The sequence below is a fragment of the Nothoprocta perdicaria genome, unplaced genomic scaffold (assembly GCF_003342845.1).
Source record: "Nothoprocta perdicaria isolate Ctin4 unplaced genomic scaffold, notPer1 scaffold_163, whole genome shotgun sequence".
NCBI lineage: Eukaryota > Metazoa > Chordata > Aves > Tinamiformes > Tinamidae > Nothoprocta > Nothoprocta perdicaria.
Window position 1 is genome coordinate 677,232 of NW_020454794.1, and position 27,925 is coordinate 705,156.

Consider the following 27,925-nt stretch of genomic DNA (forward strand, 5'->3'; position numbering starts at 1 on the left):
CCTTGAGGCAGTACAGAAAATACTCCCTCAATATTCAACCCACGCTCAACCCATTCAACCCAACCCAAGCTTTCAATGAGAAAATTGCCTATCAAGCACAGTTGTTTCGCACGAAGGAGAATTCATCAACCTGAACGCCTGGAAGCTATGACAGGGGTAGAAATCTGAAAATAACAGGGTGAAAAGTGTGGCGTGGTATCATTAAGGAGGTCCTACGGTCAGATTTTCTAACCTAAATTTAGGCAAATCTCAAACCCAACACTTAAAATACCTAAAATAATTAATCCACAAGTGTTCTAGAAAGTTAAAGGTTTCACTAAAAAGAGCACTACAAAGAGCCTATCAGTAAACAAGTAAATATGGTAAAGCAAAGTGGAAATTGTTTTCCTTATTTTTTGGAAAAGCAGGAACTCATCTTCACATTGTATAGCAGAACTCTTGAATGAGGTGCAACAAAAACATGGAATGTAATGACCTTCCAAACCACTGAGCATGAAGCACTAGCAAAAGGCATGAAAGCAGCTGACACAAAAATATTTCTACTTACTGTTTCTTTGCCTCTTCAAATTTATGCAGCTTTTTCCGCAAGCCTCCTGATTTAAAGCCTTGGCAATGAGCTGCTGGTGCTCCTATGGTGACTATGTCGTAGTTCTGATCTGGGATGGACAAAAAGGACTTACAAATGAAAGCTTGTCATCTTTCCTGTGCACAAACAGCTGTGGGAAATTTAAAAGCTACTCTGAAAGCAACTTTGCCAAGTCTTGTGCCAGTATTTTGAAGGACACAGAGAAGCTGAATCGTTTTAGAGGCCCTGGAAATCCAACAAGTACTTTTAAAGTGGAAAAAAATGAACCTCCCGTTACAGGTGTCCCTCACATGGATACACACAGTGCAAGCTTGTGTCTGTGATTAGTGGTCAGCTGCATTAAACCAAGGGCAAAACTAGGTTATTTAGAAAGAAACAAGCCTGTGAATGAACCGGCATGATTTTATTTGATGCTTCCAGAGGAAGAATAAATAAATAAATAAAAAGCACATAAACTTAGCGTTTAACAACAGTCACAGCCTTTACTATCCTGGCAAGATCCAAAGAGACTGGAACGAGTGCAGCAGTTTAAACCAATGGGCTCCACAGCACCAAGGCTCACCTACATCACCTCAGGCACAGTTAAGTCCAGAACTTAGTTGTGCCACCTTTAAAACGGGGACAATTATACTTACACCTCTTCTTTTGCAAAGATATTCGGAATCCAAGGATGGAAGGTGCTATAACAACGTCATGTGGCATTACTACTACGCAACAACAGTATGGAGAAACTTGGCTCTGGGGTTGAGGATGGAAACCCAAAATGGAAGAAAAAAAAAAGAAACAGAAAAAATGGAGAAGAGAAAAAGAAGAAATATACCTGATCCTGCATCATCCTGGACTCTCATTCTCTGTATATGTAGATTTGTGGGAACGAATTCCAGTTTTTTATCAGCTTTCAGGCTACTGGCCTTAAATGAAGGACCTGGGAAACACAAATGAAAAATAATTATTCTGCAGCTGAACTTTAAAAATCCTCCGCTTCTCCTAAGCTTAACTACTTAAGAGACTTTATTCMACATTTGCTATGTGCTATAAGAAAGGATAGGAGGAAAACATACAGGAAAATGAGCCTTTCTGTCATTGTTCACGAAATTTTTCAACTTTAAGGGTGAAATAATGACAAACAAGAAGAAAAATATTCTCAAATCATCAGCAAATTCATAATAAAGGTTAATAAAAGAAAATTACCTAAACAGTATTTTTAATCATCAAACGAAATCATTCTGAGTTACCAACTTAAGAGGAACACTGACAAGCACAATTGAGGTGCATGATTTTTATTACTGCAAATAGATCTTGCTGACCTTTATACTGATGCAGGTCRGTTAGATTTTCTTGATAAGTTAATATAATTGTTTGGTACTGAGTAACTATTTGTCGACGAAGGCTTTCCCAGCAGGGAGACAACTCTCCTAGCTCTTCCAGCTCACAAACCCTAGAAAAGGAAGGGGAAAAAAAAGAGAGATGTTTAGCTCTGCTGTCCACCAGGAACTGTCATTCCACATTACAGCAACACAGGACCATTCTCGGCTGACACATTCTGAATTCACCCGTGGGACAGGGATGAYCTTTCTTGGGTGTTTTAAGATAATCAAGTTTGCTCTCAAGTTAAATCTGAACCGTGAAAGATTTAGGGGGGAGATTAGCACCTATCTGCCAACCACAGACACTCCTTGTGCCTCCTGTCAGGTATCTACAAGACAGTTTCCAAGGCCAGACAGTTTTATGTAACGCTTATGATTACTATCTTGTTGGACTAAATATGCTACTTGGAACAGAGGAAGAAGRGAAAAAGTAAAAGTAAATAAGCCAACACTAAACAGAACTCACATTAACACAGAGGATGGAGTACTACCATTAATCAGAAGGATTTAGTAGACCTTTTTGCATTCTCTCAGTATCCCTTCTTACCCACAGCTTCAATCAATCGCCTGTATACAATCTGAGACAGCATTTGACAGAGTAATTCCTACTCTGCAGTGTTGAGGATATCATCAAAGGAGGCAAGTTCCCAAGAAACCATCAGACTGATGTGCCAGCAGGCAGATATAATGTAAACTCTATTCGCCAGTGACTTGGAAAAAGATGCTTTCACTTCCATCGTGTAAACTTTGCCTCCGTAAGAAGCTGTTAACGACCGTCCTGCCAAGCCCCCTGCACAAACCAGGTCACGCAGCTGAGCCGGGCCTTTCCTGCAGCAAATGGATGCCTTAAAACCTCAAGCTCTACAGAAGCCACCACCATATCCTTGACTTGTTGCTCCCGCGAGGCTCCGAGCTAGCAGGGGATGTGCATGACATAAATRTTAGGCAGCTAAACGTCCCCCTAGCCACTTATTTCCTTTCAAAGAGCTCRGGGCCAGGGAGGCTCTGTGTAGGAGAGAGCAGTTGGGATTATCTGAGGACACATCCGCGCTGCCTTGGTTGCCTCTCTCTCCTCCAGGCAACAGTGCAGAGGGTGCAGAAAAGGGCATGTGGCCAAGGCTGAGGTAACCTACGAGTGCAAATTGTGACTATTGGGCTMATTCCCACGTGAATCAGCAACATCAACGCAAAACAGGGCACTAATCCGGACCTACGTTGCAGAAAACCACCCTAAACCAGAATCATCAGAAACGTAACAGCACTGGCCAAAAGCAAAGGGTCCCCCCAAAGCAATAAGGGCAGATGGATCTGCCACAAACTCTCACTGATTCCTCACAAAGAGCAACTGTGCRGCCTGCCAGGTAACCTGGGGGCTACAACAGGGGTCACAGCGCTGTGTTGGCCATCTCCTGCCTTGCTCTTAACCCAGAACCGTATGTGATGTGCAGTCCTCCTGGCGAGAGCCCCCAGGCAGCCACATGTCAAGGCCAAGGCTTTAAGGAACTTCATTACTCACAGCCTAGCATGGAGCCACGTCTTCCTTCCCACCCACCTTAAACTCTCCTCCTGCTGTCTTCAGGTTGTTAATCCACATCCCTCGCAGAGGGCACCTTATAGAGAAGCTTACCAACACTTTATATTAGTGTGGCTCCACCTCACCACTAAGAGCTGCTTTTAAAAGAGAGGAAAGTCACAGAGAACCAGCTACACAGAGAGTCCTGGAGGATTCGTGTGCAACACGTCGTGGTGAGCACATCTGCAAGCCCCGCGATCAAGGTCTGAGCAGTGGGACCACGCAGGACTTTCGCTCTCTAGAGCTCAAGAGTTTGATGGCCTTAACACAAAACACTTCTACTCATCATATCTCCCAGARACCAATCACAGAATCACAGCCCCAAACCAAAGACCTAAAGCAGCAAAAATTCATGGTGTGAAGTGCAAAAACTCAACCAGCCCTGYCACAGGGAAGTTTCTTCTCTACATATTCAAAAATACAAAAAAAAAAAATTAACTGCAATCACTGGGCTATTCTTGTGAGAAGTCATCATTTTTCCAAATTATCAAAATACATGCAAACACTGTATACTCCTCTGCTTATATGGATTAATATATCATTTTCTTTCAAGTCATCCCAATGGAACTGAAATGTATTAACACTGGACACTTTGAGCACTAGCTGGTTTTATGTCTAATTAACGTTGGACTTACTTGGGCCTCCTCTAGGAGTAGATTCAAATATACCCAAAATAAAAAGACAATGCTCAGTAATATAGCTAAATTATTTTGTCATCTCCATGAAAAAAAAAAAAAAAAAAAGACTTTTATATAGAAAACTCAAACCACTATGTTTGCAAACCACAATCTGCATGTGCAGGAAAGTAAGGTTAATAAATGGCTACATTCCCTACAGGAGAGTTAATTACTTCAAAAGAAGTAAAGTCAGAGCAACTCTGCAAACTGCTTAAGAGATTCCTTTCTGCCTTCCACCTCCCAAAATGGGAGCAGGTCTGCTCTGACTCTCCAAGCCATCCCTCAACTCACTGAGAGGAGTCTGTGCTCTTATGATCTACCTCTGCTTGTTCTTCATAGCAAGGAAGTCACTCAATTTTTGCAGAGTTCACCTTCAAAGCAGTTCTAACTTTTCCTTCTCCGCCTGCTACTCCAATTATTCCTTCCACTCTGCTGCTTTTGGCCTCCTCTCCGTCCTTTTCTCAAAATTTTCAGTAACTGGAATTACTACTTTGTCATTTGCACCCACACTCCCTCCCTCCTGGAAACAATGAGATACATTTAATTTTGAACTGCATTTTTTCATTATATGGAAAATAAACTTTGATAAATGTAATCAAACTATACTCTGAAAGATATAAACCACGACATATTCTAACGCACTGGTCCTAACACTRTCACACTATTAATGAGTAACATAGTTACTTATCAATGCTTTCTGAGAGAGTAACAGAAAACCCCTAAGCGCAGAATCATCCTAATTCTTCACCACCAGTTTTCTCACCACTAGCACCTCTGTACTCTCGCACCAGCACACACTCAAGGCCAAATTTTAAGCATCCCAAACAATGATTTACACAGCGGCTTTACTGGAAGATGCAGGGAAACCAAGGAACAGAGCAGTCCCCAACACAAATCCCACAGCTAGGGCTGTGGGGGCAAACAGCTCGAGCCACCTGGTGCATTTTCAGGCAGGTAGGAGAAAATACAGATGCAATCACCTGTCCCAGTTAGCCATGCCTGACGTTAGCCCAAGGATGCACGTATCCTTCCTCACATTACTTCTGTGGAAACTTTAATGCTATAAAAGGAACAGGCATTCATGTCTCTACCAAGGACAGTGGAAACATCAGATGCCAATGACGCAGGATCTGTTCCAGGTGCCACTCTGTACTCCTCGAGCGGCTAGAGAGCACTGGCATCTGCAGGAGATGACAGTCCATGCTCAGCCAGTCCCAGTGACAGCATCCCAGGGTAAGTTTGTCCATAAGTTAAAGCTTCTCTTGATGCAGACCATGCTGCAACACTGAGATTCTTGCTCATGGCTGCAGTAGAAGGCTTTAGGAACAAGTGTCCCACCAGACAGGCACGAGTTACGAGCGCACACRCCTCCATCCTGCAGCCCTTTAAGAATGCAGCTGGGCAAAACACCACTCGGGGCTCCAATATATTTAAAGTAACGAAGAATCATTAAAAATTTACTTTGGGTAGCTGAAAAATGGCTTTTTATAGAGCAGCACATTCCCTGTTGAATAATGCAGTGGCTGCAGCAGTGCTGCTCTCGCCACCCTCCTCTGAGAATGGCCAGCTCAGTWCATGACTCACACCCTTTCCTTCCTGTCCTGTAAGCTCTAGGTAAATCCCCTACAAAAAGCAGAGGATTAGAGAGTCCTGCCTAGTGTAAACGGCCACGTGCCACACCTGAGGTCAGTAAAGCCACGGTGAAACCTGGTTTACCACAGCAGCCCAGTCACTAAGTTGCTCCCGCTGCTCTTTTGCCTCGGTGTTTCTGTGCTCTAACACAAAAGCAGGCCCTGGTCACAGCGCGCCTGCCCGCGCTCACCTCGCGGCGTCTTCCTCCAGGAGCAGCTTCACGAACTGCCGGGGCACGTGCAGCGACAAGATGCTCTCGGCCATCTGCTCCAGGATCCGCAGGTGGTTGCCGTCCGTCGTGGGGAAGCGATACATGCGGCAAATGGCACCGCCAAACACTGCGGGATTCAAACCACGGCATTTAGCTCGACTCCAATGGCTTAGATTTATTACACGCTGCATCCAGTTTAGCAAGGGAGCAGCCTAGCGTTTCCAAGTGTGGATATTCTCATGCACTAACTCGCTGGAAAACTAACCCACCTTAAAAAAAATAAAATAAAACGATGTAACTACTTTCCTCTGATTTTTCACCCCCTAATGATTACTTAGGAATAGACTTGCAGGTTGCATGGAGGTTTTTTTCCCCTCGATAGTCTAATTAATGAGAAAAGATTTCTTCTATATTGCAGATGATAAAAGAATTTATTCTTATATAACCTTCCCATAACGTGCTGCTCAATCAGCAGCCTGTTCCAATTCAAATGAAACATCTGCTTGAACATCCTGGGGCCMCACACAGCCTGCTTTTACTGAACATGGAAGTATTTGAGCTACAGCCCGTAGGGTCTCACCAGATTTCAACAGTGCATCTTTCCGCAAGGAAGCGTATTTGGACCTGATCCCTAAGGATTCTGTTAAACTTTCATCCACTGGCAAAACCATCTGAAAAAAAAAAGGAAAACAAATCACATATTGATGACTACATTATAGAGACACAAAGGGAATATTCAACAGTTTAAAATAAATATTCCGAATATGTTTTCTGTGGAAAAAAGCTACCACAGCCTGAAATAATAAATTCACTCACTCTCCCCAATCTAAAGATTATTGTTTACTACTGAACGATTCAAAATACTGTAAAAAATGATCTCCTAGCTCTCCAGCTACTTTAAGTTAGCAGAGCTGCAAAGAMCTCAAAGCCACTACGCACCAGTATCTGTCAGCTTGATACAAAGTGATACCAAACCACGCTGCAACTGTGATACAAGGATATAGTTACTGCAAGTATATTCAGAATATAAAGTTTACAGAATTAAACCTCTAGCTTGACCAAGGATTATACATATAGGATTACACATTTGTGATCTCAGAAAAATATTTTGCTATCACAAAACATATTYGGTATTCACATAACATGTACAGTTTAATTAAAAGCTTTTAAGGTCTGTCGTCTTTCAAAATAGCCTACTGGAATTCTGGCAATTCCCCTCTACCTTCCCTGATTACCCCCAAAGCAGCTTTGCTCGCTTCCCCTCCAGTTCACAGGGTTCAGTACTGCACTGCTGTGAACTSCCTGTTGCTTCAGAAATGCACGGTCTGGCTGCACCAGCGCAGGGCACCGCAAGCCCAAGGACATGGCACATGTGTCCTTTCCACAAGAAGGGACATCTGGCACCTCGAGGCACCTTAAGCACTGTAAATGAGAATTTTCTCCATGACTTGCAACCTCAAAGCTCTTCCTTTGTCAAATACCAAGCTGCTGCCCCATCATTAGGCTGTTCTTTGGAGAACTTCTGAAGTTGCAAAGCAGCATAGATCCTAAATGCAATTTAAAAATACTAAGAAGGACAGGAAAGYTGACAACAGACCTTAACTAAGTATATTTCAGTGTTGTCAATAAACCCGTGCTTTCTACAGCCCATACAATGGTCATACTCACCCGGCCATTAATTGTATCAGGTGACCTGGTCACCGGAGGCCTTTGGTCAGATTTTTCCTCCATTTGCCATCCAATAACTGTAATGTTACCTACACGGTCACTTTCAGCAGACCTGCAACAAACACTCTGCGTTGAAATTTTTTTGGAGGTGGACCTGTTTATCAACAAGGGAACACTTACAAAAGGCTTTTTTTTCATCTATGCACTTAACGCACATTTTACACAGGAAGCTTTTCAACCCCCTTTCATACATTCTTATATTCTAAGGCTAGAAAAACACCCCCCTCATTTCACAAACACACCGTGCAGGCCTCCTGGTTGTGCACAACCTACAGCACTGCTGTAAAACCCAAGAGAGCTCAGCCTTTACAGTTAGCGAGCGACAGAGTCACAGGACTGTTTTGGTTGGAAGGGACCTCTGGAGACCATCTAGTGCAACCCCGCTGCTCCAGCAGTCAGGCTGCCATACACAAAAGCAGCTTCAACCGGGCACATTAACGGGGGGCATGTGGCTGCATGGGGGGGATTGTTCAAAACTGAGCATTTTSACTCTCTAGCAGAGCAGAAGCTGCTGCACTACAAACTAAAAAGCCACAGAAGTGGCTCGTTCTCAGTCTTCCCGCCAGCAGCTGGCACGGGAGACAGAAGTGCCGAATTGCTGATCTCTTCTGCATCCAGACCCACCACCTGATTCTGCTTTTTTGGGCTCACTCATCACACAGACTAACTTTGAGAAAGACTTTATAAAATTACTTAAAAATAGGCTTTACTTGGCATTTTAAGTCTRTTGCCTACATTTAAAAATACATGGRAAGAACATAAGTAACCCCCCTGGAAYCCCCTGGTACTGGAGAGGCAAAAGAAATACATGCACAAGACTGCTAGAAAAGGTCTATATATTAAAGATACGAAGCAGTATAAGACATTAAGACTTAATATAAGACACTGCTTCCCATTCAGCTTATGTATTTGATGGGTTACATAACAGAGAAAAGATGAGCGTGGTCTGATGATGATAATCAGACACATTTGGTATCAAAACAATGGTTTTATTAAAGCCTATTTTCCAACTTTGCCATGAAAGAATTTCTAACAATCATGTCTAACACAGGACTAGGGGAGTCCTGCCACCACACWCCTCTCCCTATTCATCTCCCTCAAAAAAAGTCTCTTCTTCACAGCTATGAGTAATTAAGCCTATTTTACCCATCATCAGTATCACACTTTTGATGTCTTCTCTAACTTATTTCCCTCATTGGCTTCTCATTGTTAAAATCTGCTAATTCTTTCTTTACAATACACAAGGGAAAGGGCCCAAGGTGTCTCCACTCAGCATCAAAAGCTCTGTCTGTGCTGTGGTCAGCTGTGCCCAGGTTCACATGTTCCTGCACGTCTCCCACAGTCACTGTTTCAAGTGCTAATTCCACGGAGGCTAAAAACAGGCTCCAGGCATGCTTCCCCCTGCAGCTTTTCCCTTTACCTTCTGTGAGGAGGATCCCTGTTCTACACATCATTACAATGTGTTTACACACTACGCTTCCCTTTGCTTGATCTCACTTTACTTTCTTCAAAGTTACCTGCCCTAATTTTGCCTGACATTGCATTTCATGGGTGATCACAGAACCATTGAATGGTTGAGGTTGGAAGGGCCTCTAGAGATCATCCAGTCCAACCCCCTGCTCCAGCAGGGACACCCAGAGCACGGGGCACACGGCGGCATCCAGGCGGGTTTGGAGACCTCCAGAGAAGGAGGCTCCACAACCTCCCTGGGCAGCCTGTGCCAGGGCTCTGGCACCCTCACATAAAAGAAGCTCTTCCTCACATGGAGATGGAACTGTCTGTAGTTCAACTTGTACCCATTTTCCCTTGTCCTGTCACTGGCCACCACTGAGAAGAGCTTGGCTCCTTCCTCCCTGCATTCTCCCTTCATGAACTTGTACATGTTAATCAGATCCCCTCTCAGCCTTTCCTTCTCCAAGCTAAACAGCCCCAACTCAGTCTCTCCTAATACAAGAGATGCTCCAGTCCCCTAAAGATCTTTGTCGCTCTCCGCTGGACCCTCTCTAGAAGCTCCACATCCCTCTTGTCCTGGGGAGCCCAGAACTGCCCCCAATACTCCAGGTGCGGCCTCACCAGAGCTGAGGAGAGGGGCAGGATCCCCTCCCTTGACCTGCTGGCAACACTCCTCCTGATGCAGCCAGGATCCCATTGGCCTTCTTGGCCACGAGGGCACACTGCTGACTCGTGGTTAACTTGGTGTCAGCCGGACTCCCAGGTCCCTCTCCATGCAGCTGCTTTCCATCCCTATGACTAGACCTCTTACCTTCAGGACAGATACTAAACTTGTATCTTCCCCATCTCATTTCTCCCCAAGTCATACTTTTTCCACTAAAACTTCCACTATGAATTAAACTAGAAAATTACATCAGCCAATGTGGCTACAAGACTAGTCTTCCTATTTCCAGTGCATTATATTAATAAACACATTTAGCAACATGCAGGTATTGAATTGTAAATGCAGCCTAGATTTCTATGCCCAGGCAAGGGATCTGTTTTGGAAGGGCTGGGTTTCCCTCTCACAGGCTGTTTATGTCTCAGCATAATTACTTTTTTTTTTGCCACTCTCCACAGACACATACACAAAAGTGGACACAAAAAAAAAAAAAAATAAGTGAACAAAAACAAAATTGGTTTTGCCAAAATTTCTCAGCATGTAGAACTAGAACCAACATCTAACAGATCCCAAGAGACTTTCATGTCTTAGGTCTGAAAGTCTATCACTATGTTGGAAAAAGTCCTGTTCTACATGTTTTAATTACCATAGAGTACAAAACCTGTTTTCCTTTAATAGTGACCTAGAACTTAAAAATGAAAAAAAAGAAAAAGGGTTTTTATCACTTCTCAAGGACAACTTTCATTGTATTTGAAGCACATTTTCAGGAACTAAGCTTTTAATTTCTAAATGGAACAGGAGAACATTACAAACCTTAGTGTTAAGTGCAACCTGTGATTCCTCTCCTGAAGAAGTTCTTTTACAGTGAACGTCCCAGAACCCAATAAATACATCTGGAAAGAAGATGATTACCAGAACTGTAATTTTTACCTTTGCAATGCACAAAGCCCCTGTCCACAGCACAAAAGTCTAAAACACAATTACTATGCACAAGAATATGAGGACAAAAAAAGTGCATATGCCRATACATAACTAATGAAAATCTTTCAAAATCGAATACATTCAATAACTTGTTAAAATCTCCTTTCTATATGAGGACCATAAGCCATTTCCTTTCTTTAGTACTGAAAGGAAGACACCTCTCAAAAAACACAAGTTAAAGCACACTGACACAGCAAAACTGAGAGCAATAGCAGAATGGGCCTCAACAGGCCACTTTTGCTTGGGCCAAAGTTTCATTTTCACTCTCTGACCCAAACGTGGCTCCCATGGTAGGAACGCRTCCCCTTGGGAAACATCCCTTTTTCCCCAGAGTCTCCCCTACAAGCAGGGACAGGGCTGCTGGCACTCAAGAACCTAGATCTTCGCAAGCAAGCAGGYGCTAGAGGCCACAATCAGTGGTGGGGCCGATAGCCACAACGCCTGGGGAGGCCACAGAAGGCAAAGCACTTACTGTTCCCTGAGATCTGTCCTTCACGTCGTACACGGAGAGCTTGATTTGTGTCATTTGATTGATAAGAGAGTCTTGGAAAAAGGCAATGCTGCTTAGGAATATAGGATTACTTGTTCCCTACAATCGTAAATGAAAAAAGGAAAAATTAATGCAATGTGATACTGATTAGGAAGAAATGCTTCTGGTGTCAGCTTCAGTTGCCAGCTGAACCTGTCRGTGTCTGACCACCTACCTCAATAATTTCTGTCTGCGCGTGCTTCGTCCAGAACGCCTGAGGAGGAGTAGTTACACTCACCGCTACAAAACTATTTGGTTTTCGGTCTAGCGACGGAGTTAGCAGCTCGCTGCAAGCTTCAGGTATGGAAGAGAGGAATAAATTTAGATTCGTGGTCTGTTGAATAAYGCTGTAAAGCTCAATAATTTTTGTAATGGCATATTGCGTACAATACCAGCACAGAACGCCTGCTATTCACCCTGCTGCCACAACACAACAGTGCGAATCCTTCACCTTGCTGCATGAGAGCAGTAAATGTGTGTAATTGGATAGTCTCGCTGCGAGCTCTGTGGATGTAATTTAAACTTGTTCTCTTCTACCACCTGCCAATCCATCCCTGAGGCCCRGCTCATTATAACAGGGCTCATGCCCAGCTTTCCCACCGGGAATCCTGTGAGCACGGCTGCGTGGCATCTGAAGTCACACTCCATTAAGCCCATTACCAAATGGTATTTTGCCACAGAGAACCAACAGATCTGCCTGAATGTTGATCAAGTGGCACTGCTCTGAGGAGAACTAGCTGGTAATTGCAAAAGGGCACTAATTTATTTCCTCCAAAATGATACTAGGACTTTAAGTGCTGGGAAGGGAGTTCAGTTGCATAGGAAATGACTATCAAACGACCCAGCGAGCAATTCCACATAATTATATTAGGCTGCAGAGCTAAATTTTATCGAGTTAGAAAGAGGTGACTACAGCTACTTTGCTGCAAGTTTGCTTTGGCTGGGCAAACAAAAGGTTTAAATGTCCACTGAACAGCTCTGCAGTTCTATGCGTGTGCTTTTAGTTTACCTGAGGTAGCTAAAACAGCTCTGAGGAGTTCCTGTAGACATTATTATTCATAACACAACTTCATGCATCTGAGACAAATCTCTGGTTTTCATTTCGAACATACTATCAGAGCATTCATTCCCAAATATTAGTCTGATACTTAGGCCAGAAAACCATGCAAAAATTTCAGTTCTGACTATGTGGAATGTATTTCAGTATAAACAACAAAAAGTAGACACATAGACTCCATAGCACACAGCACCAAAATTAGGATAGTTTTAAGTAATCCTAAAAACCTCTAAACCTACCTAAACTGAACTCTAAAATCGGCTCATCAGGATCCTGAATGTTTCCTGCAAATCAGAAAGTTAAAACAAGATTACCAACCACTGCTGTCATACAAATCTTTCCCAGTAGTTAAGGTCATACAAGGGAAGCAATTACATTTTACAGAAAATATGAATATTTTAATTCAATGAATCATGAATAATATTTAAAATATTTATTAGCTAATCTTCAGTAGCTAAAAAATGACTTGAAAAATCTGACACAATCTCATTTTATAAAACTCTTTATCACAGCCACAGAAATACGCAAGCCTCCACAAAATTATATGGACTATAGGAACAAGGAATCCCAAATCCCAGCAAAAGACAATAGGATTAACGCTATTTAGTGTCTAGCCACTATTAGCTCCACTATTATTAAATTAAATGCATTTCCTCTGTGATCAGTGAACAGGGAGAAGTCTGAAAGTACTCATCTTGCTCACTAATTAGAGAAGGCCTCCAGTGGTTATAACCCTAATTTACTTCTAAATAAAGATGAAGGAAAGTAATGCAGCTTCCCGATTCTCCTGCAAACCGCACCCAACGCCATACGAGGAGCTTGCCAAGACCCTCCCTTAACAACCCTGCCATTCATTTGTTATTTTATCTCCTATTGCTCTGCCCGGTCTCTTTAAAAACGGACAACGTAAAGACTTTCCCYAGCGATGTGGGGGTAACTCTTTTATCCCACTCCCTCCAGGGAACCACACGCCCCTAAACCTCCTGGCACGAGATGTGGAAGCGGGAAGGAGAGGCGGCTCCGTGGAGGCCCGGCCGCGGCACCCACCTGCCAAGGAGAGGCCCAGCATGTCGGCGCTGACGTCGATGGTGGAGGCGCGCTGCACGGCGCGCGCCCTGGCGCCGGGCCGCGGGCTCTGCTCCCTGGCCGCCATGGTGTCATGGGGCGGCGCGGCGGGCGCCTGCGGCGGGGCCCCGGCGCGGCCGCTCTCGCCCGGGCGCCGCTCGCTCCTCCTCTGCGGCTCCTCTGCCGGGAACGAGAGCAGAAACACACCGAGGAGCTTTAGGCCCCTGCTGGAGTTTTAACAGCGGCAGATCCTCAGCCACCCCATTGCCTCAGGGCACGCAAAGCAAATGCTCAAGGCAGATCTAACGCRCGGGCGCTCAGCTCTGGCACCAAGAGGGTGTCTGCAAGTGGCTGACGACTGCGCCGCACGCACGAGAAGCTTTTCGGGCAGGGGACGGGGCACAGAGAGACTCGTTAGCAGCGCAGCTGCTTTCCCCCTGCTCTAAGTTATTAAATCACCCTTAATGAAGTTAGCTGGGTTTTGTCATCCTCCGGGAGCACGAGCAAATCCGTCAGCTGGGGCCCCTGCGTGCAGAGGCCGGACACCAGAGGAGGACATAGGGACAACAGGGCGGCAGAGCGCGGAACAAAAGGGCAGGAAATGCTGTCAGCGTCAGCAAGCGGCTCTCTGGACCCTCCTGCCCCGAGGACGGGATGTGACAACCATAAATAAAACGTGGTGGGCCAGGGTGAGGCTGCAGTCCCGGGAGGACTGTTTTGACGGACTCCGTTCTTTTGGGAAGCGAGAGGAGCAAAACATAAAGAACTGAAACAGCGTTAGAGCGAGCGATGCCTCCAGAGCAGCCCCTCATTCGAACTGCCAGGCATCTCAACCACGCCACGGAATGAGAAGATTTCGCTCTTTCTTCTTAAGCACAGCCACCTAACAGTGAGCAAAATGCATCCTGCTTAAATACAGCACCTAACTTCTACTTACGTTTTAGGCAGAAATTTTAGATAGGATGGCAGTCATCCAGAGAAACATCGGAGCTACCTACGCATTTACATTTACATGTAAATTAGATCCTCCCTCTGGAGGATCTCAACAGGACCAACCTCTCTCCAGTGACTCTACAGGGAACTTGAGCATCTTCTAAAGCAGGAGTGCTTCACTGGAGATCTAAAATTTAGATGCGAGTTAAGCCTCAAAGACAAATTAATGTACTGAACACAAGCCTCGCCACCTACATGAGCTTAAGAGGGGAATTTTAAACATGGAGCTCATGCTAAGGAGGAAGGATGTGGGTCCTGTCCAGCAGGGAGTGGAAGCAGCAGAAACTGAGAGCCCTGAACACTCCGACCCTCCAAAATTTTGCAATCAATTTGCTGACAGCAGGCTCCACAACACTCTGCTTACAGACAAATACATCATGGCAGCCAACGATTAAAGCAGGCAGGTTTCCAATTCATGCAGAATCACTCAGTAATTGACACTGGAAGACACCTCTGGGGATCAGCTTGTCCAACCCTCCTGCCCCACACAGGGGCAGCCAGAGCAGGTCCCTCAGGGCCATGTCCTGTCAGGCCTTGAAGTCCTCTAAGGAYGGTGATTCCACAACCCCTCTGGGCAACGTGGTTGTTCCGGTGTTTGCCAACTCTCACCATACACACTTGGACTTGATGATCTTCAAGGTCTTTTCTAACCATAATAATTCTATATGATTCTACTTTCTTTTTTTTTTTTTTTTTNATTTGGTCAATTAAAACTTGTATTGAAACTCTCTACCAGTTTCCAAGTCCTTCCATTCTCCTGACTTTTCCTTCTTGGAGCAATCTCAGTTACTTGGACTTGATGATCTTCAAGGTCTTTTCTAACCATAATAATTCTATATGATTCTACTTTCTTTTTTTTTTTTTTTTTTTCCCTCTGATTGAGTGGTTAATGATCCATCAACCTTCCTCAAACCATTCTGAATCTGTAAGATTTGGTCAATTAAAACTTGTATTGAAACTCTCTACCAGTTTCCAAGTCCTTCCATTCTCCTGACTTTTCCTTCTTGGAGCAATCTCAGTTACTTCATTCTGTAATGTTCATAACTAATGCTCATTGAGCTGTTTAATGAAACAGGACTGTTATAAAATGTACTTGTAGAGATTTAGGTAGAATGCCACCCTTCCTGATTGTACAAACAACCTAACAGAGAATGATTAACATCTTCTCATAGCTCCAGGTCAGAAAGCTGTAAGTTGAGAGAATCTGCTTGTTTTCTAGTCAAGATTTCTGTAGTTGTTGACACCCTTAGAMAGGATCAGTCCTGGAGGAGCTAAAATTGGGATATACATTCAGTTTTGAAACTACTCCTACTTAAATGTTASTCCTTGTTTCCTCAAATGCTCATATAATCTGCAATATTATTTTCTCACCCAATGACACATTTTCAATTTTCCCGCAATATCTCAAGCAGATCCTACTTACAGAGGGCTCTTCTCCTCCTGTGCAGATGGATTTTGCATTTCATGACATCAGCTAAGTCCACATCTGAAAATGAACAAAATAAGCAGTATAAATAATTGACCTTTTCTAGAGCTTAACTGGAGTATTCAGGAAGTCTCTTCTAAAGGCACCATCTTCTGGGGTTGGCTGTAAATTTCAGTTGTGATTATTGGCTCTCACATGGAAAGGTGACTGAAAACTAAGCGCAACACCACTGGCAAACAGGGGATGACGTGACATCCAGGTGGGCCCTGCCCAGCACCAGCCCTCACAACAGCTATGACAGCAGAAACACACACAGAAATAAGATCACAAGGGGGAGGATTGGTTGCAGGTCAGCATGTGGTGAGTGGGTGAAACGGCAGGAAGAAACATATGCTAAAATGTTTACAGCAAGGCCTGGCACTATTAAGGGAATGTGCGTGGCACGTTGAGAGTGAGGCAGCATTCATTACTACGCCTGCTTCCCCAGAGCTAAGCTTGGAATCAAGGCTACAATTTCACAGTTTGCTGTTGGAAAGAGGTATAGCTGCTGCTGTCAGGAGAAAAGGGCCTGCAGAGCCAAAACACGAGCCCAGAGGGTCGGGATCTAGGGCTATTTCTCCCCTGGGTGATATTACCAGGCCACGCAGGCTCTTTCAACAGCTAGCAGTAAGCATAATGGAAGAAAAGTACATGGTCTATCAATAACATACTGCAGGATAACTGCAGGTTTGTATTTGTTAATGGCACCACCTAACTCGAACACATTTGCATTCGTAGGGTTTGCCTTTTAAGACATCCTGTGTTTGGGATGCTGTCATGAAAGAGATGGAGATGCCCAGCCTAAGCTTTGCAGCTCTATTGCCTGCCCGATCAATGAGCCGGGACCACCCAGGAAGATGGATGGGAGTCCTCACAGCTCGGAGAAAGGGGTTCATCTCAGCCCAGGCCGCGCGGCGCAGGGATCTGGTCTCAGCTCATTGCCCAGCTTCTCTCTGCAGTCAGCGGCAAGACACAAGCACCTCCGGAGAATGAATCACCCTTTCACCTGGGGCGGGTAGGATGAATCATCCCCCAAAGACATCCCTTCCTCTCACTACAAAACAAGTGAGATGACTGGCTCAGGGCGAGTGCTGGAGCTGGGCAAAATGAATCCTGCCACAGCTGTCACACGCGGGCAGTGACGTTTTCCCTCCATTCACCACAGCCCGTGACAGCTCTGATCACTGACCGACCCAAACGATAGGAGCTCTGATCACTGACAGGCCCAAACGATAGGAGCTCTGATCACTGACAGGCCCAAACGATAGGAGCTCTGATCACTGACAGATAATCTGTCTGTCAAATGATAGGACCTCTGATCATTCTCTCAAACTAAAACACTTTTTTTTCCCCACAATATTTAAGCTTTGTCTCAAGTAGACTAGCAAACTATGGCCTACAATTCAAACAAAGAAATCAAGCTCATCTGTCACAGCTCTGCAATCGTGTTTTTGACCGAAACCAATGGAAGGCCGAYTCCTTCCAAGCTGAAGGTAGTGCAAACACAGCAGCCTCCCCAGAGAGCACTTAAACAAGCATCATTCAGCAGGCTCAAGTAATTCACTCTTCACATCCAGGCAAACCCGACCTCAAATACAGCACAACGCACTTAGTAAGGACAAAACTGCTCATTACATCTAATGCTGCAGAGAGCAGATGCCAAAATACGTGCAGCCTCGTCCCTCAAGTACTGCTGGTGCAAGCAGCGGTTTCAAGTGTGGCTTCAGCAGCTCTTGACCCCCATATCAGTGACTTCTCACCTTCATCATGCAGGAGAGCCTGTTACCAAGTCTCTGGACATTTATTTGCTGCTCTATTAGCAGAAATGCATGGGACAGCAAAGAAACGGTCTTCACCAAATGCCATTTTGGGCTGACTACCTTCGGAACGGGCTTCTGGCYGTGGGAAACAGATGCCACCCACTCAGCTGCACGGCCCCACACCCTGTGTGCTTGAACTTTCATACCCTTGGGCTCACTCTGGTTGCCTGAAAGATCTCCAGCAAAAATGATGAGCATCCCCAGGTCCCCAAATGACCTCTTTACAAGAGGAGTCTAATATTCTCCTTTTCCTCACTCCTGTTTCGGCAAAGTGTTGGCTTCCCTTCTTAATAAAATAATCTCCTACCAAACCACCCTTGGAAACAAAAGTTGTCAGCTGAGATCAAACCTTCCTCCACCCTAACACCCACCTTCTGACAATCATCACAGAAGCAGAGGAAAGGACTTTTTTCCTAATTCAAACATCACGAAGCAGGAGAAAGAAGCCACTCCAACCACCATCTAAACCAACCTCCATCAAAACCAAAATCCACTTTGAGCCTATTTTTCTATGGCCATATCCTTCTGGTCTTAGGGCACTTGGCCTGGTACAGAACCRTGCGGAGCAGAAAATGGAACAGTAGCAGGAGGATGCTACACGCTACTGCTACATCTCCATCAAGATAATAATAGAAAATAATAGAGAGAGAGAACATCTCATTGCTTGCTTAATGCTCTGAAAATAGACGGCTAATGATGCAATCCTGGTAGAAGTCTTCCCTCATCTCCAAGGGCGAGGAAAGAAGTAGCTGTGGGGAACTGTCTGGACTGCAGTTAGCTGTTTTACAACTCCCTGGACTTCCTAAGCACCTCTTCTTCCACAGAGACTCCGTCCACAGTACAGTCTTTWTTTAAGACATCAGAAGGGAACATTCAAGCAGTTGGATTCTTCASATAGCATCTTATAAAAGGGTTTCTTTTACTCAGGTTTAGAACGTATAGTGCTTCAGCAATATACAGAGCAACCAAGAAAGTAAAAATGAATAAAGCCTGAAGCATTTTCTCATTAACTGTATCACACTCATCTTTAACATACTTATAATTTTTCTTTTTTAACCTCAAACCTTTGAGAACCACGACAGGAAACACAGAGTTTGCCATGCTGGCTTCTAGCACGTCCAGTATCCCATCTCCCAGGCTGCCAGGGAGGTTGTGGAGTCTCCTTCTTTGGAGATCTTCCCCACTCGCTTGGACACAGCCCTGTGTCCCATGCTYTAGGTGACCCTGCGTGTGCAGGGGGTTGGACTMGATGACCTCTGAGGTCCCTTCCAACCTTSRGCATTCTCTGATTCTATTGAATTGGACAACAGCAGCTCAAGGACAGCAGCTCCCAGCACCGCCTTAAGACTGACATCGATTAAGAGCTCTTTTCTACAGTCTCTTGGGTGCTTGGTTCTTCCGTCTCATTCAGCGACGTGCTGGGTGTCCCAGTTGTGGGGGAGTTCCACAACAGACAAGCCAGGGCCACACGTGTGACACGTGGGGTCACACTCTCTTCTCCCAGACGAACCTGCAGGGTCGGCAGCACAGGCTCTGTCTCAGCGCGCTGCCCTGGCAGGGCCACAGCTGCAGAATGAGCAGGGGCTGCCAAAGAACAGACACCCCCCAAGATGCTCTCAGGGGCTTCACTTCAGCTGGTGGCCCTGTGAACTGGAGGTGCATTCATGAGTGGAGAGCGCCCAGAGGGCTACCAGGGCCAGACACACGGTGCCTGTTCCCCAAGACATGCCCCACAAGGCAGTAACTGCAGGCGACTGCAGTATTCACTCAGAAACGGGTTCCCAACGTGAGCTAAAATGCCACCTTTGCTACTGCTGCTCCGTTCGCCCCGAGCTACCAAGAGCCCGGCCGCAGCTGGCGGCCAACGCGTGAGCTGCTTCGGTGCCAGCCACGGTTCCAGGGTTGGCAATGGAGCCCACCTCCTTTCTCTCCCGACCTCATGGCCCTCACCATGTCCCCTGAGGAGGATGAAGGAATCCAAGCGGTGCTAGCATTTAGTATGGCCCTCTGCTTCCCACTGGAACTGCTTCCCCACCAAGAACACCCTCAACAGCTGCTAGTCCTTCTGCTCCACTAAGTGGCTGTATCATGATCTCTTCTCATTCGGCCCCCAAATCTATGTTCCCCTCACAAGGAGATTCTATGTCCCRTCTTCCGCTGACCAGAATCATCACTATGACAAACCAAAAAAAAAGAAAAAAAGAAAAAGTGTTCCCAAACAGTTTTCCTTGCCACTTGCTGAAGTCCCTCTAAGGATTTTGATGAGGTGGGTGATAACCAGAGCAGGTAGAARTCTTCAAGACGAGCAAAAAATAAGCCATTGCAAGACACAGTGAATGCACGGATGCAGCATGGAAATCCCCAAAAGCAGCCTTGTCAGTGGCWTTTAGAGAAAATGCCATTTCAGCAGCAGGAAGTGGCTTTCTTTTGCTTCTACCCTCTCCCACTTACACACCAAATCATTCTCTTTTTCTTCTAGAGCACATCCTACCCATGAAGTCAKGAGAGAATGAAAACACAATCCATCTATAAAGTTAATTCTATCTCCTCAGTGTATTTGGATACTTTTAAGAGAAACCTGCAATTTAGGCCACTTAGTTCTTTGTGACTACAGACAAAGGGTCTTAATTTGCACCCCTGAAACACAACTAGTGTGATTCTTAGCTTTAACTTCGCCCGTGATCACAACGTTTCTGTTTCTCCAGGGCTCCGAGTGCAGAAACACATGGGCCCAGGTGAGGCCAGCAGCACACAGGGGTTTCCTTACAGGAGCCGCCGAGGCCAAAGCCCTTTTTGGAGAGGAGCCTCCACGGAGCGGCGCGGGGCGCCGCGGCTCCACCATGCCGCCGCAGAGCRCCCCGAGGTTCAGCCCTCGCTGCCTCCTGCGCCGCTGCCAGCAAAAGGCCTTTTCCCCAGAGGAGACTCTAGTCCCTTGGCGGGAACGCRCCGGTGACATCCTGGCGACGTCCCCAGCTCGCAGGGTGGCCTCCCGGGTCCGACCTGCTGGCCTAGGGCTGCTCACTCAGTCCAGAGAAATGTCCCAGCAAGAGAGGGAATGAGGTCTCCCCTGGGGTCGCACGCTCCGTGTCTGCGTTTGTTTTCCCAACACTACCWTTTCCCAAATGGAAAGGCTGCTCCATCGTGTCAGAGAGAGGTACCTGGAATGTCCTCCAAGCATCATCTGCATTTTTACCTGGCATTCCTCCGGCTTGCTGTGATTCCTACCCTTACTGCTGATAATGTCTTTATGAACTACAAACACATAATGGTGTCCAAGGGGAAGCCAGAAACACGTGGAGGCCTCTCCAACACATGTGTTTTCACCATGAAATAACAGATTGACTCGGGAAACCAAACAACTAGTGGCACTCATTTAGAAACCTCAAAATAAATGCAACTCTGGGAGCAATATTCCACAAAGGGCATTACTCAGATTCATGCAGCACAACAAAGCTGGAGATTTATGCTTCTAATACAAATGTGCTGGTACATGGTTCTCCACAAACATTTGTTTTACACTTCTAATTTGTGTTTTTTTTTGTATTTGTGATGCATTATTTTCTCTGATACAGCACAAGCAGAGATCATGCTTAGTAGTGCCAAAGCAGCACGACCTTTCTAAAAGTCTAATTTCATTCTTTTCTTTCCAGGTACCTGTTTCCTCCGTGCCGCTTTCGTTTCTGCTTCCCGGCAGCCGACCCGATCTGTTTGGCTGCCCTGCTCTTTCCCTCCGGGTGGTYGTGCAAACAGCTCCTCTCCCCAGGGAGAAGGGCACGCCGGCAGCCTGCAGGAAGAAGCACCTGGACACGCTAACAAGCATTTAGCAGCTCCTGGTCCTCACAGGCCCCAACAACAGCCTGCGCTTCCCACCCCAGCCGCCTACTTTGCTGGGGCAGCTGCAAGGGTGGAAGGGGCCATTTGGGGGCCAAACACAGCCTGCGGGTTCAGACATAATTTTACATAGCAGTTTTGCCAACAAATAGATTTGCTGATATGTTTTTAACCCACAACAGCTCCGACTCAATTTTAAGAGAAAGGGCATCCCACCAGGTTTGCAAAATGCAAAAGCCACTGCAAGTACAAACTGAACTGAAAGCCCACAAAAATAGAGCAAGAGACAAGAGCTAAAGAGATTTGCGTGCCCTTGTAGTGGCCTTTTAGGATGAAATCAGACCCAGTATCACAGAGATATTTCTATGACTGCAAATACAAGTCTCCAGCACAACACAATCACCAGCCTTGTTTGAAAGGGCATCAAAAAGCTTCTCCCCTGCTCTGCTCAGTTCAACACGTAAGACCACCAGGCACACAAACAAACCCTCGGAGGGTTCATATAGCTGTGGTCAGTATTTCTTCCAAATTTCATCTCTCTTCACTTCAACATTTTACAGCCTGAAGTGGGTTGTTCAAGGAGAACAGGCAGCAGTGGCTTGGGTAGTTGCAGAGCAGGTTGTGCAAAACTTTCTTTTTATTCTGCTATCTCCTTCTTTTCCTTCATTCTCATCCACAAACAGACCAAACCTAACAGAGAAAAATCACAGTTCTTGGAAGCAGCGGCCATGGACTTCGCACTTCTGGAGTCCAGGGCTTTTCACTACAATTTGCAAATAACTGTAGCCTAAATCTACTGGTCTGTTTTCAGCAACAGCTTCTGATCAGTCTTTAGAACTGATATAATCTAACGGGTTTCAAACTTTTATTTGAAAACAAACGAACAACAAAAAAACTAAAAACTAAAACTTCAGCAACATGGCAGCAACAATCACAGAGACCCAAATGCTAGGCAGGCACAAAGGGCAAACCCCAGTGCTGAGTTCACCACAACACTTTATCYGAATGCCCCTTTTTCTAAAGCAATTTTCTCATGGATGCAGTAGAAGACTGGGAAAGCATCCCCAAGTATTTTCCCTTTTTTATAAGGGGAATGGGAAGCGCATGAGCAGCTGCCTCCCATGACTCCCTGCCTCTTGCCGCCCAAGGTGGGAGCCACAGGGTCGGCTTCTCCTTCTGCTCCTCGCCCCGAGGCCTCCGCAGCAGGGGCCTTCCCGCCACCGCAGCTGCCCAGCAACTCGTGAGCACCCTGCCAGCCTCCGCAGCCCGGCCTCCACCAAGGGAGGCCGTTAGGAGCGAGAGGAGGAGCCGGCAGGGCCGCATCCGGCCAGGACCACGTTATGGTTAAGGCCACCGRCCTGCTCTGCAGCCGTTTCAGGTCACAGGCCACCACCTAATCCAAGGGGCTTTTGACGAGAGCTCAAAGGCAGATCCTGAGCTGCAAGTTCAGCGTGGGCACAAGGTCCTACATCTGCTGGCGCTGCTGGAGAGGCAGGGTGAAAAGCTGGAGGGGAGGACTGTGTCGGACCAAAAGGTAGCAAAGCCTCAAGGCCTCTCCAAACAACACACAAACATACGAATATATCTCCCAAAGACATAAAAGTGAGGAAGAAGAGACCATTGCCACGGATGTTGACATGGGCCTCCAGCTTCTCTGGAGATCTCCCAAACCCGCCTGGATGCCGCCCTGTGCCCCGTGCTCTGGATGTCCCTGCTGGAGCAGGAAGGTTGGACTAGATGATCTCTAGAGGTCCCTTCCAACCTCAGCCATTCTGTGATTCTGTGATTCTGTGAACATGGATGTTCCTCCCGGGTTTGAGATGCCGACGGGTRCCCCAACAACAGCATGAAACCCTCACGGGGTCCTTGGGCCCAGAAGAGCGATGGAGGGTGAGCATGACATGGGAAAGAGGGAGGACACCAAGTGCAYCAACAACTGCATTATTACTAAAATCTACCTGCATTATTAATGCAGATACATTATTACTATTATAATTATCGTAATATTACAATTATTTATATATAATTATATAATCATCTAATATTCTAATGATAGTCATTATAATAATCTGCATTATTAATGCAGATGCATTATTACTAAAATTATCTGCATTCTTACTAAAATTTGGACTTTCCTTTTCTGCAATAACAACAGTGYGGATACATGATGATTCTTGGATTACCGTGTAAAGATTTTAATTAGACTAACAATAAATTCCAGATTTGTTGTCACATTTCCTTTTTGCTTGTAAACATGGTTTTGAGCATAACAGCACAAATGTGAATTTGGTCCCGTTTCCCCCTCTTCACTTGCAGCAACAGAGGCTGTTCTCTGTTGTTTTCCTCTATTTTAGAGGAATAAAATTTGAGCAGTTAATAGCTCTAATGTTACTGTTTCCATATTTTTAAGGACGTGCAGACATGAGAGCAGACATGACACAGCTTTGCCAGGCCAGTGAACTCACGAGGATAACATCTATTTTTCAAGTATATACAGGGCTTCCACTGAAAACACAACGTCATCATCTGCTCATAAGGACCTCACAATAAATTACAATGCATCATTAGAAAAAAAAGTCAATGTCATAAAACTGTAATTTCTTAACTGTATTTTATTGCCTGRTTTAAAAACAGATTCATTATTTTAAACAGCCCCTAATTTTCTTTTTGAAGAAAAGGTTAAATTCTGTGAGAACATTTCTGAGGAGGGAAACAACTCAGTGCTATGACACACTGAAATGGGACATTGTAAAATTGCCCCATCAATGACATTCCAATCACTGCCATTAAGGTTACTTTTTCTTTTTTCTTTAATCATTTTTTCATTTTTTCCATCTGCTCTGAACGTCACCAAACCTTCACCTTCCATTCTCAATTTTTCCATGTTTGGTCTCAATCTAGAAGTCACTTTGTATCGGAAAGTGTGAGCAAAAGCCTTTCTGGGCGCTCTCCAGTTCTGAAAAGGGAAGACCTAATAATAACCCTTCATCCAATTAAAAAGAAATAAAGCTTTTCAACACAGAAAACAAACACAGGCTGTAACTGAAACCCGGCAAGACAAGTAGTTCTTTATGAGGTACCCATATGCTTAGAAAAACAAGCAAGGAAACAGGGCGCTCGCTAACAGCGTTACGAGAGAATTAAACAAAAACCAGAGTCCAACAGCGTCTACGGGGAACGAAGCCAGGGACATCTGCTTAGGACACATGAGGCTACCACTTGACCCCAAATCAGTGGCTATTTTAAAGGCAGAGCAGGAACAGTGTCAAATCCCTAGGAAAATCTGGGCTGCTAAAGATGATGCAGGGAAAGGGGCAGCCCTGAGGGAGCAGCAAGCGCCTTCCCGCTGCGCGCCGACGTCCCGCACGAACCCGAGCCCGCGGGCAGCTCAGCTGAGCCAAACRAGCAGCACAAGAGCAAGCGTGAGAGCCTCCTATGGGAGGGGACCTTTATCTAAATGGGTTTCCCCACCTCATCTGGTGTAGCACCCTTCCATCTCCCAAGATTATAGAGCTGATAGCRGGGGTCTGCAGTGGAAAAGCTGCTCGGATTTCCTGCGTGGCTCTGGGAAGGCTCTGCTTGGGTTGCCGTGTCTGTACTTGRGGCAGCCTTAAACCCACAGCCCTCTCTCTCATATTCCGTTCTTCTCTTTAGGTCACTGGAAAGGTAGAATAAGAAATGAGGATGTGCCTGTGTTGTCTCCCTGGCGAAGGATGTAGCTGGTTCCTTCCTTCGACTTCAAATCCTGTCTGAAAGTCTCTCTCCTACCTTTCTTTCTCCACCAAAAAGACCTCCGTGGTGATTTTATTTGCCTTGATGACTAGCCCTTACCCTATCAAAGCAAGTGAGTGACCCACGGCCTGGGGATAAGCTGCACTGACGGGCACAACTGAAAATAATGCGGGCTGCTGTACTTAGGAATAGAAAATAGAAAAGGCCCCTTATAAAATACCCCTTCTATCACATGGATTTCAAAGTTGATTCAGGGAGAACTCTCAGGGATGCAAATAAACCATAAAGCATTCATGTTTGCAATTCCTTAATAAAATGGCACTTTTCAAGCTATTTTCATAGCCATTTAATGACACTGTTGGGGAGCTCGTGACTGAACTAGCAACAAACTCAGCGGTTTTCAGTGCACTTCAGGTGATACAGTGTATTTTGTATTATTTTCTTACTGGCCAAGAGATTAAAAACACCTAAAACTCTGATTTGTCTCTTTCCTTAGTTCTTATTTCTTTGGAACCAAGGAGAATAAACAAAAGCATCAGTATATTTTTCAATGCTAATAACGAAGACATCGGGAGTCACTCGCATGGCCAAGGACTGCAAGCGTGTGCCAGGGTCACGCAGCCTTAGAGGACGGGGGTACAAAAGCACCCACAGCTCTTCTGCTACAATRTACAGAAAAGCAGCAAGGAAAAACTGCAACGGAAACCCAACGAGACTATTTATATCTGTATATCTTTAGAAAGCAAGAAATTCCTCTCCCAGGGAGTAACAGCGGATGCAATATTAAAAACTGGCTGCTGCTGTAGGATACAGTATCAAGGCAAATCTGGTTATCGACCATTTCCCATATTGGATTACAAACAGGCTCTTATCACTGTATTTAAATCACGAATCACAAAATGCTTTTTAACCCTTTTTTTTTTCCTGCTATGCTCTTTATGTGAGCACAGTGGGGTTTTTTTTAAAGTTCATTCACCACCTTTACACCAAAATCAAGGAGTTTTCATGCTAACGTGTGGGCTTGTGTATTGAAGGAAAAGAACGCAGTGAATCCTGCTTTCTACTTACTTATTTCAGGAACAGAGGTGCAGAAAAGCGTTCGCTTGTTCCGCGGGGCCTGCGCAGCTCAGGTCTGAGGTATCTCAGGGGTTAAAGCAGAGCCAGAGTGGCATTAAGGTTGTGTTATATGGCAACCAGGGAGGAGYGCTCTTGAATATAACTATTCCCCAATGGATATACCTTCGTTTCAAAGCAAAATGAGCAGAAACGCAGGAACGAAGAAGGCRTTAACATTCTGCCCATCTGGCTCGCTCGCCTGCAAAGCTCCAGAACACTTTGGCATGTTTTATTTTCAGGTTTTGCGGCACGTAGCCTCCCCAAACAGGAAATACACTATTCAAAACACCATTACAGAGAGATCCAAATAGGTTGGAAAACTCCTCTCTTCGGTACCGCACACATTTCTTAACTGAGAGGTCGCTCATGTAGGGCCTGTTTAATAGTATGAAAGTATTTCATCTCATCCTTAGTGCTTAGGAGCCCTAATGTGAGCAAATCACACAGACAGAAAGGTTACATGAGCTGTGCTCTTTGGATGGGATCCGCGTCACCAAACCGCAGCGACGCCAAGCGAGGGTCAGGAGTTTTCAGAAGGCAATTCCTTCCACATTTTATAACCTGCTATTTTAAGAGAGTATGAAATTGGATTAAATTGCCATCTCCACATCCCATGTCAAATAACAAGCTAGATTCGTTTTTTACATTAGGGGATTGCAATGCGAAGGAAAGATCTGCTGTAATTTCCTCTTTCTTCCATCCTTCCTTCTCAAACAGAAGCACAAGGCACCTCTTTCCTGAAACCCAAAGGGGAAAGATCCCGATCACCCTTTTCTACTCTCCAGAACCACCCTAAGTGATGCCCTTCCATAGGCTCGCTTCCCCAAGGCGTGTCCTAACCACAAAAACGCATTTCACACCTAACAATCCCAAAGTAGAGAAAAACAAGGCAAAAAGCAAAGCCAAACAAAGATTCTAAGGATATTTCCCTTCTCACTGAAGCAAGGAATGGATGGTGACTCTTTAACACCAAGAGCAAACCTGCAAGTTACTCACGCATTTGCCGCCTGCCCCCGCTCTCCGTCCGTGAGGGGMCTGCGTGTCCACCGTCGCCTTCCCTGCCCTCCCAAACCGCTCGCAGTCCTGTCCATGCACAGCGACGTGTTTTACGCTGTTGTCCTGAGCTGTTTTTCTTTTTCCGAGGCACTCAACCCCCTCAAAAGCACGGGCTGAGCTTTGATGTCTTTCCAGCTGCGGAGGTCCCTGGGGCAGGGACTGTCGCTTACGGTGCTGTGCCCGTCACCACGTGCCACTGCGGGCACCTCAGCCCTTCCGCCAGCACCCACTCCMGAGCCGCTCCTGACCCTTCCTTAGATCCCACCCAGCGTTTCCAGTTCCCACCAGATGCAAACTGCACCCCGCTTACCTTACCCTCCTTTAGGCCTTTCTTCTTGGAAGCTTTTCCAGCGCTGACCGCGCCGCTCACAGGACAAGCCCCTGCCCGAGCTC

General features: G+C 45.6%; 1 protein-coding gene and 1 long non-coding RNA gene across 12 annotated transcripts in view; both read right to left on the bottom strand.

Annotated features, from left to right (window-relative positions):
- Positions 1–13,607, bottom strand: part of INPP4A (inositol polyphosphate-4-phosphatase type I A) — a 50,448-nt gene extending 36,841 nt beyond the window's left edge. For 6 of the 11 annotated variants that reach the window (XM_026035632.1, XM_026035631.1, XM_026035625.1 and 3 more), the window contains exons 1-11: positions 13,502–13,607; positions 12,694–12,738; positions 11,573–11,691; positions 11,341–11,457; positions 10,701–10,780; positions 7,715–7,826; positions 6,627–6,717; positions 6,026–6,173; positions 1,894–2,024; positions 1,407–1,511; positions 548–656 (exon numbers count right to left, since the gene is read on the bottom strand). In XM_026035632.1, coding sequence (XP_025891417.1) covers positions 548–656; positions 1,407–1,511; positions 1,894–2,024; positions 6,026–6,173; positions 6,627–6,717; positions 7,715–7,826; positions 10,701–10,780; positions 11,341–11,457; positions 11,573–11,691; positions 12,694–12,738; positions 13,502–13,607 — 1,163 coding nt within the window. Of the gene's footprint in view, positions 1–547; positions 657–1,406; positions 1,512–1,893; positions 2,025–6,025; positions 6,174–6,626; positions 6,718–7,714; positions 7,869–10,700; positions 10,781–11,340; positions 11,458–11,572; positions 11,692–12,693; positions 12,739–13,501 lie in introns of all 11 variants that reach the window. The other 5 variants (XM_026035629.1, XM_026035621.1, XM_026035627.1 and 2 more) reach the window with 1 other exon arrangement.
- A 40-nt stretch (positions 13,608–13,647) lies between these two features.
- The window catches only part of LOC112944257, a 50,774-nt gene continuing 36,496 nt past the window's right edge, over positions 13,648–27,925 (bottom strand). Inside the window, exons 3-4 of the long non-coding RNA XR_003248736.1 lie at positions 15,936–15,998; positions 13,648–13,699 (exon numbers count right to left, since the gene is read on the bottom strand). This is a non-coding gene — a long non-coding RNA (uncharacterized LOC112944257). The remainder of the gene's footprint in view (positions 13,700–15,935; positions 15,999–27,925) is intronic.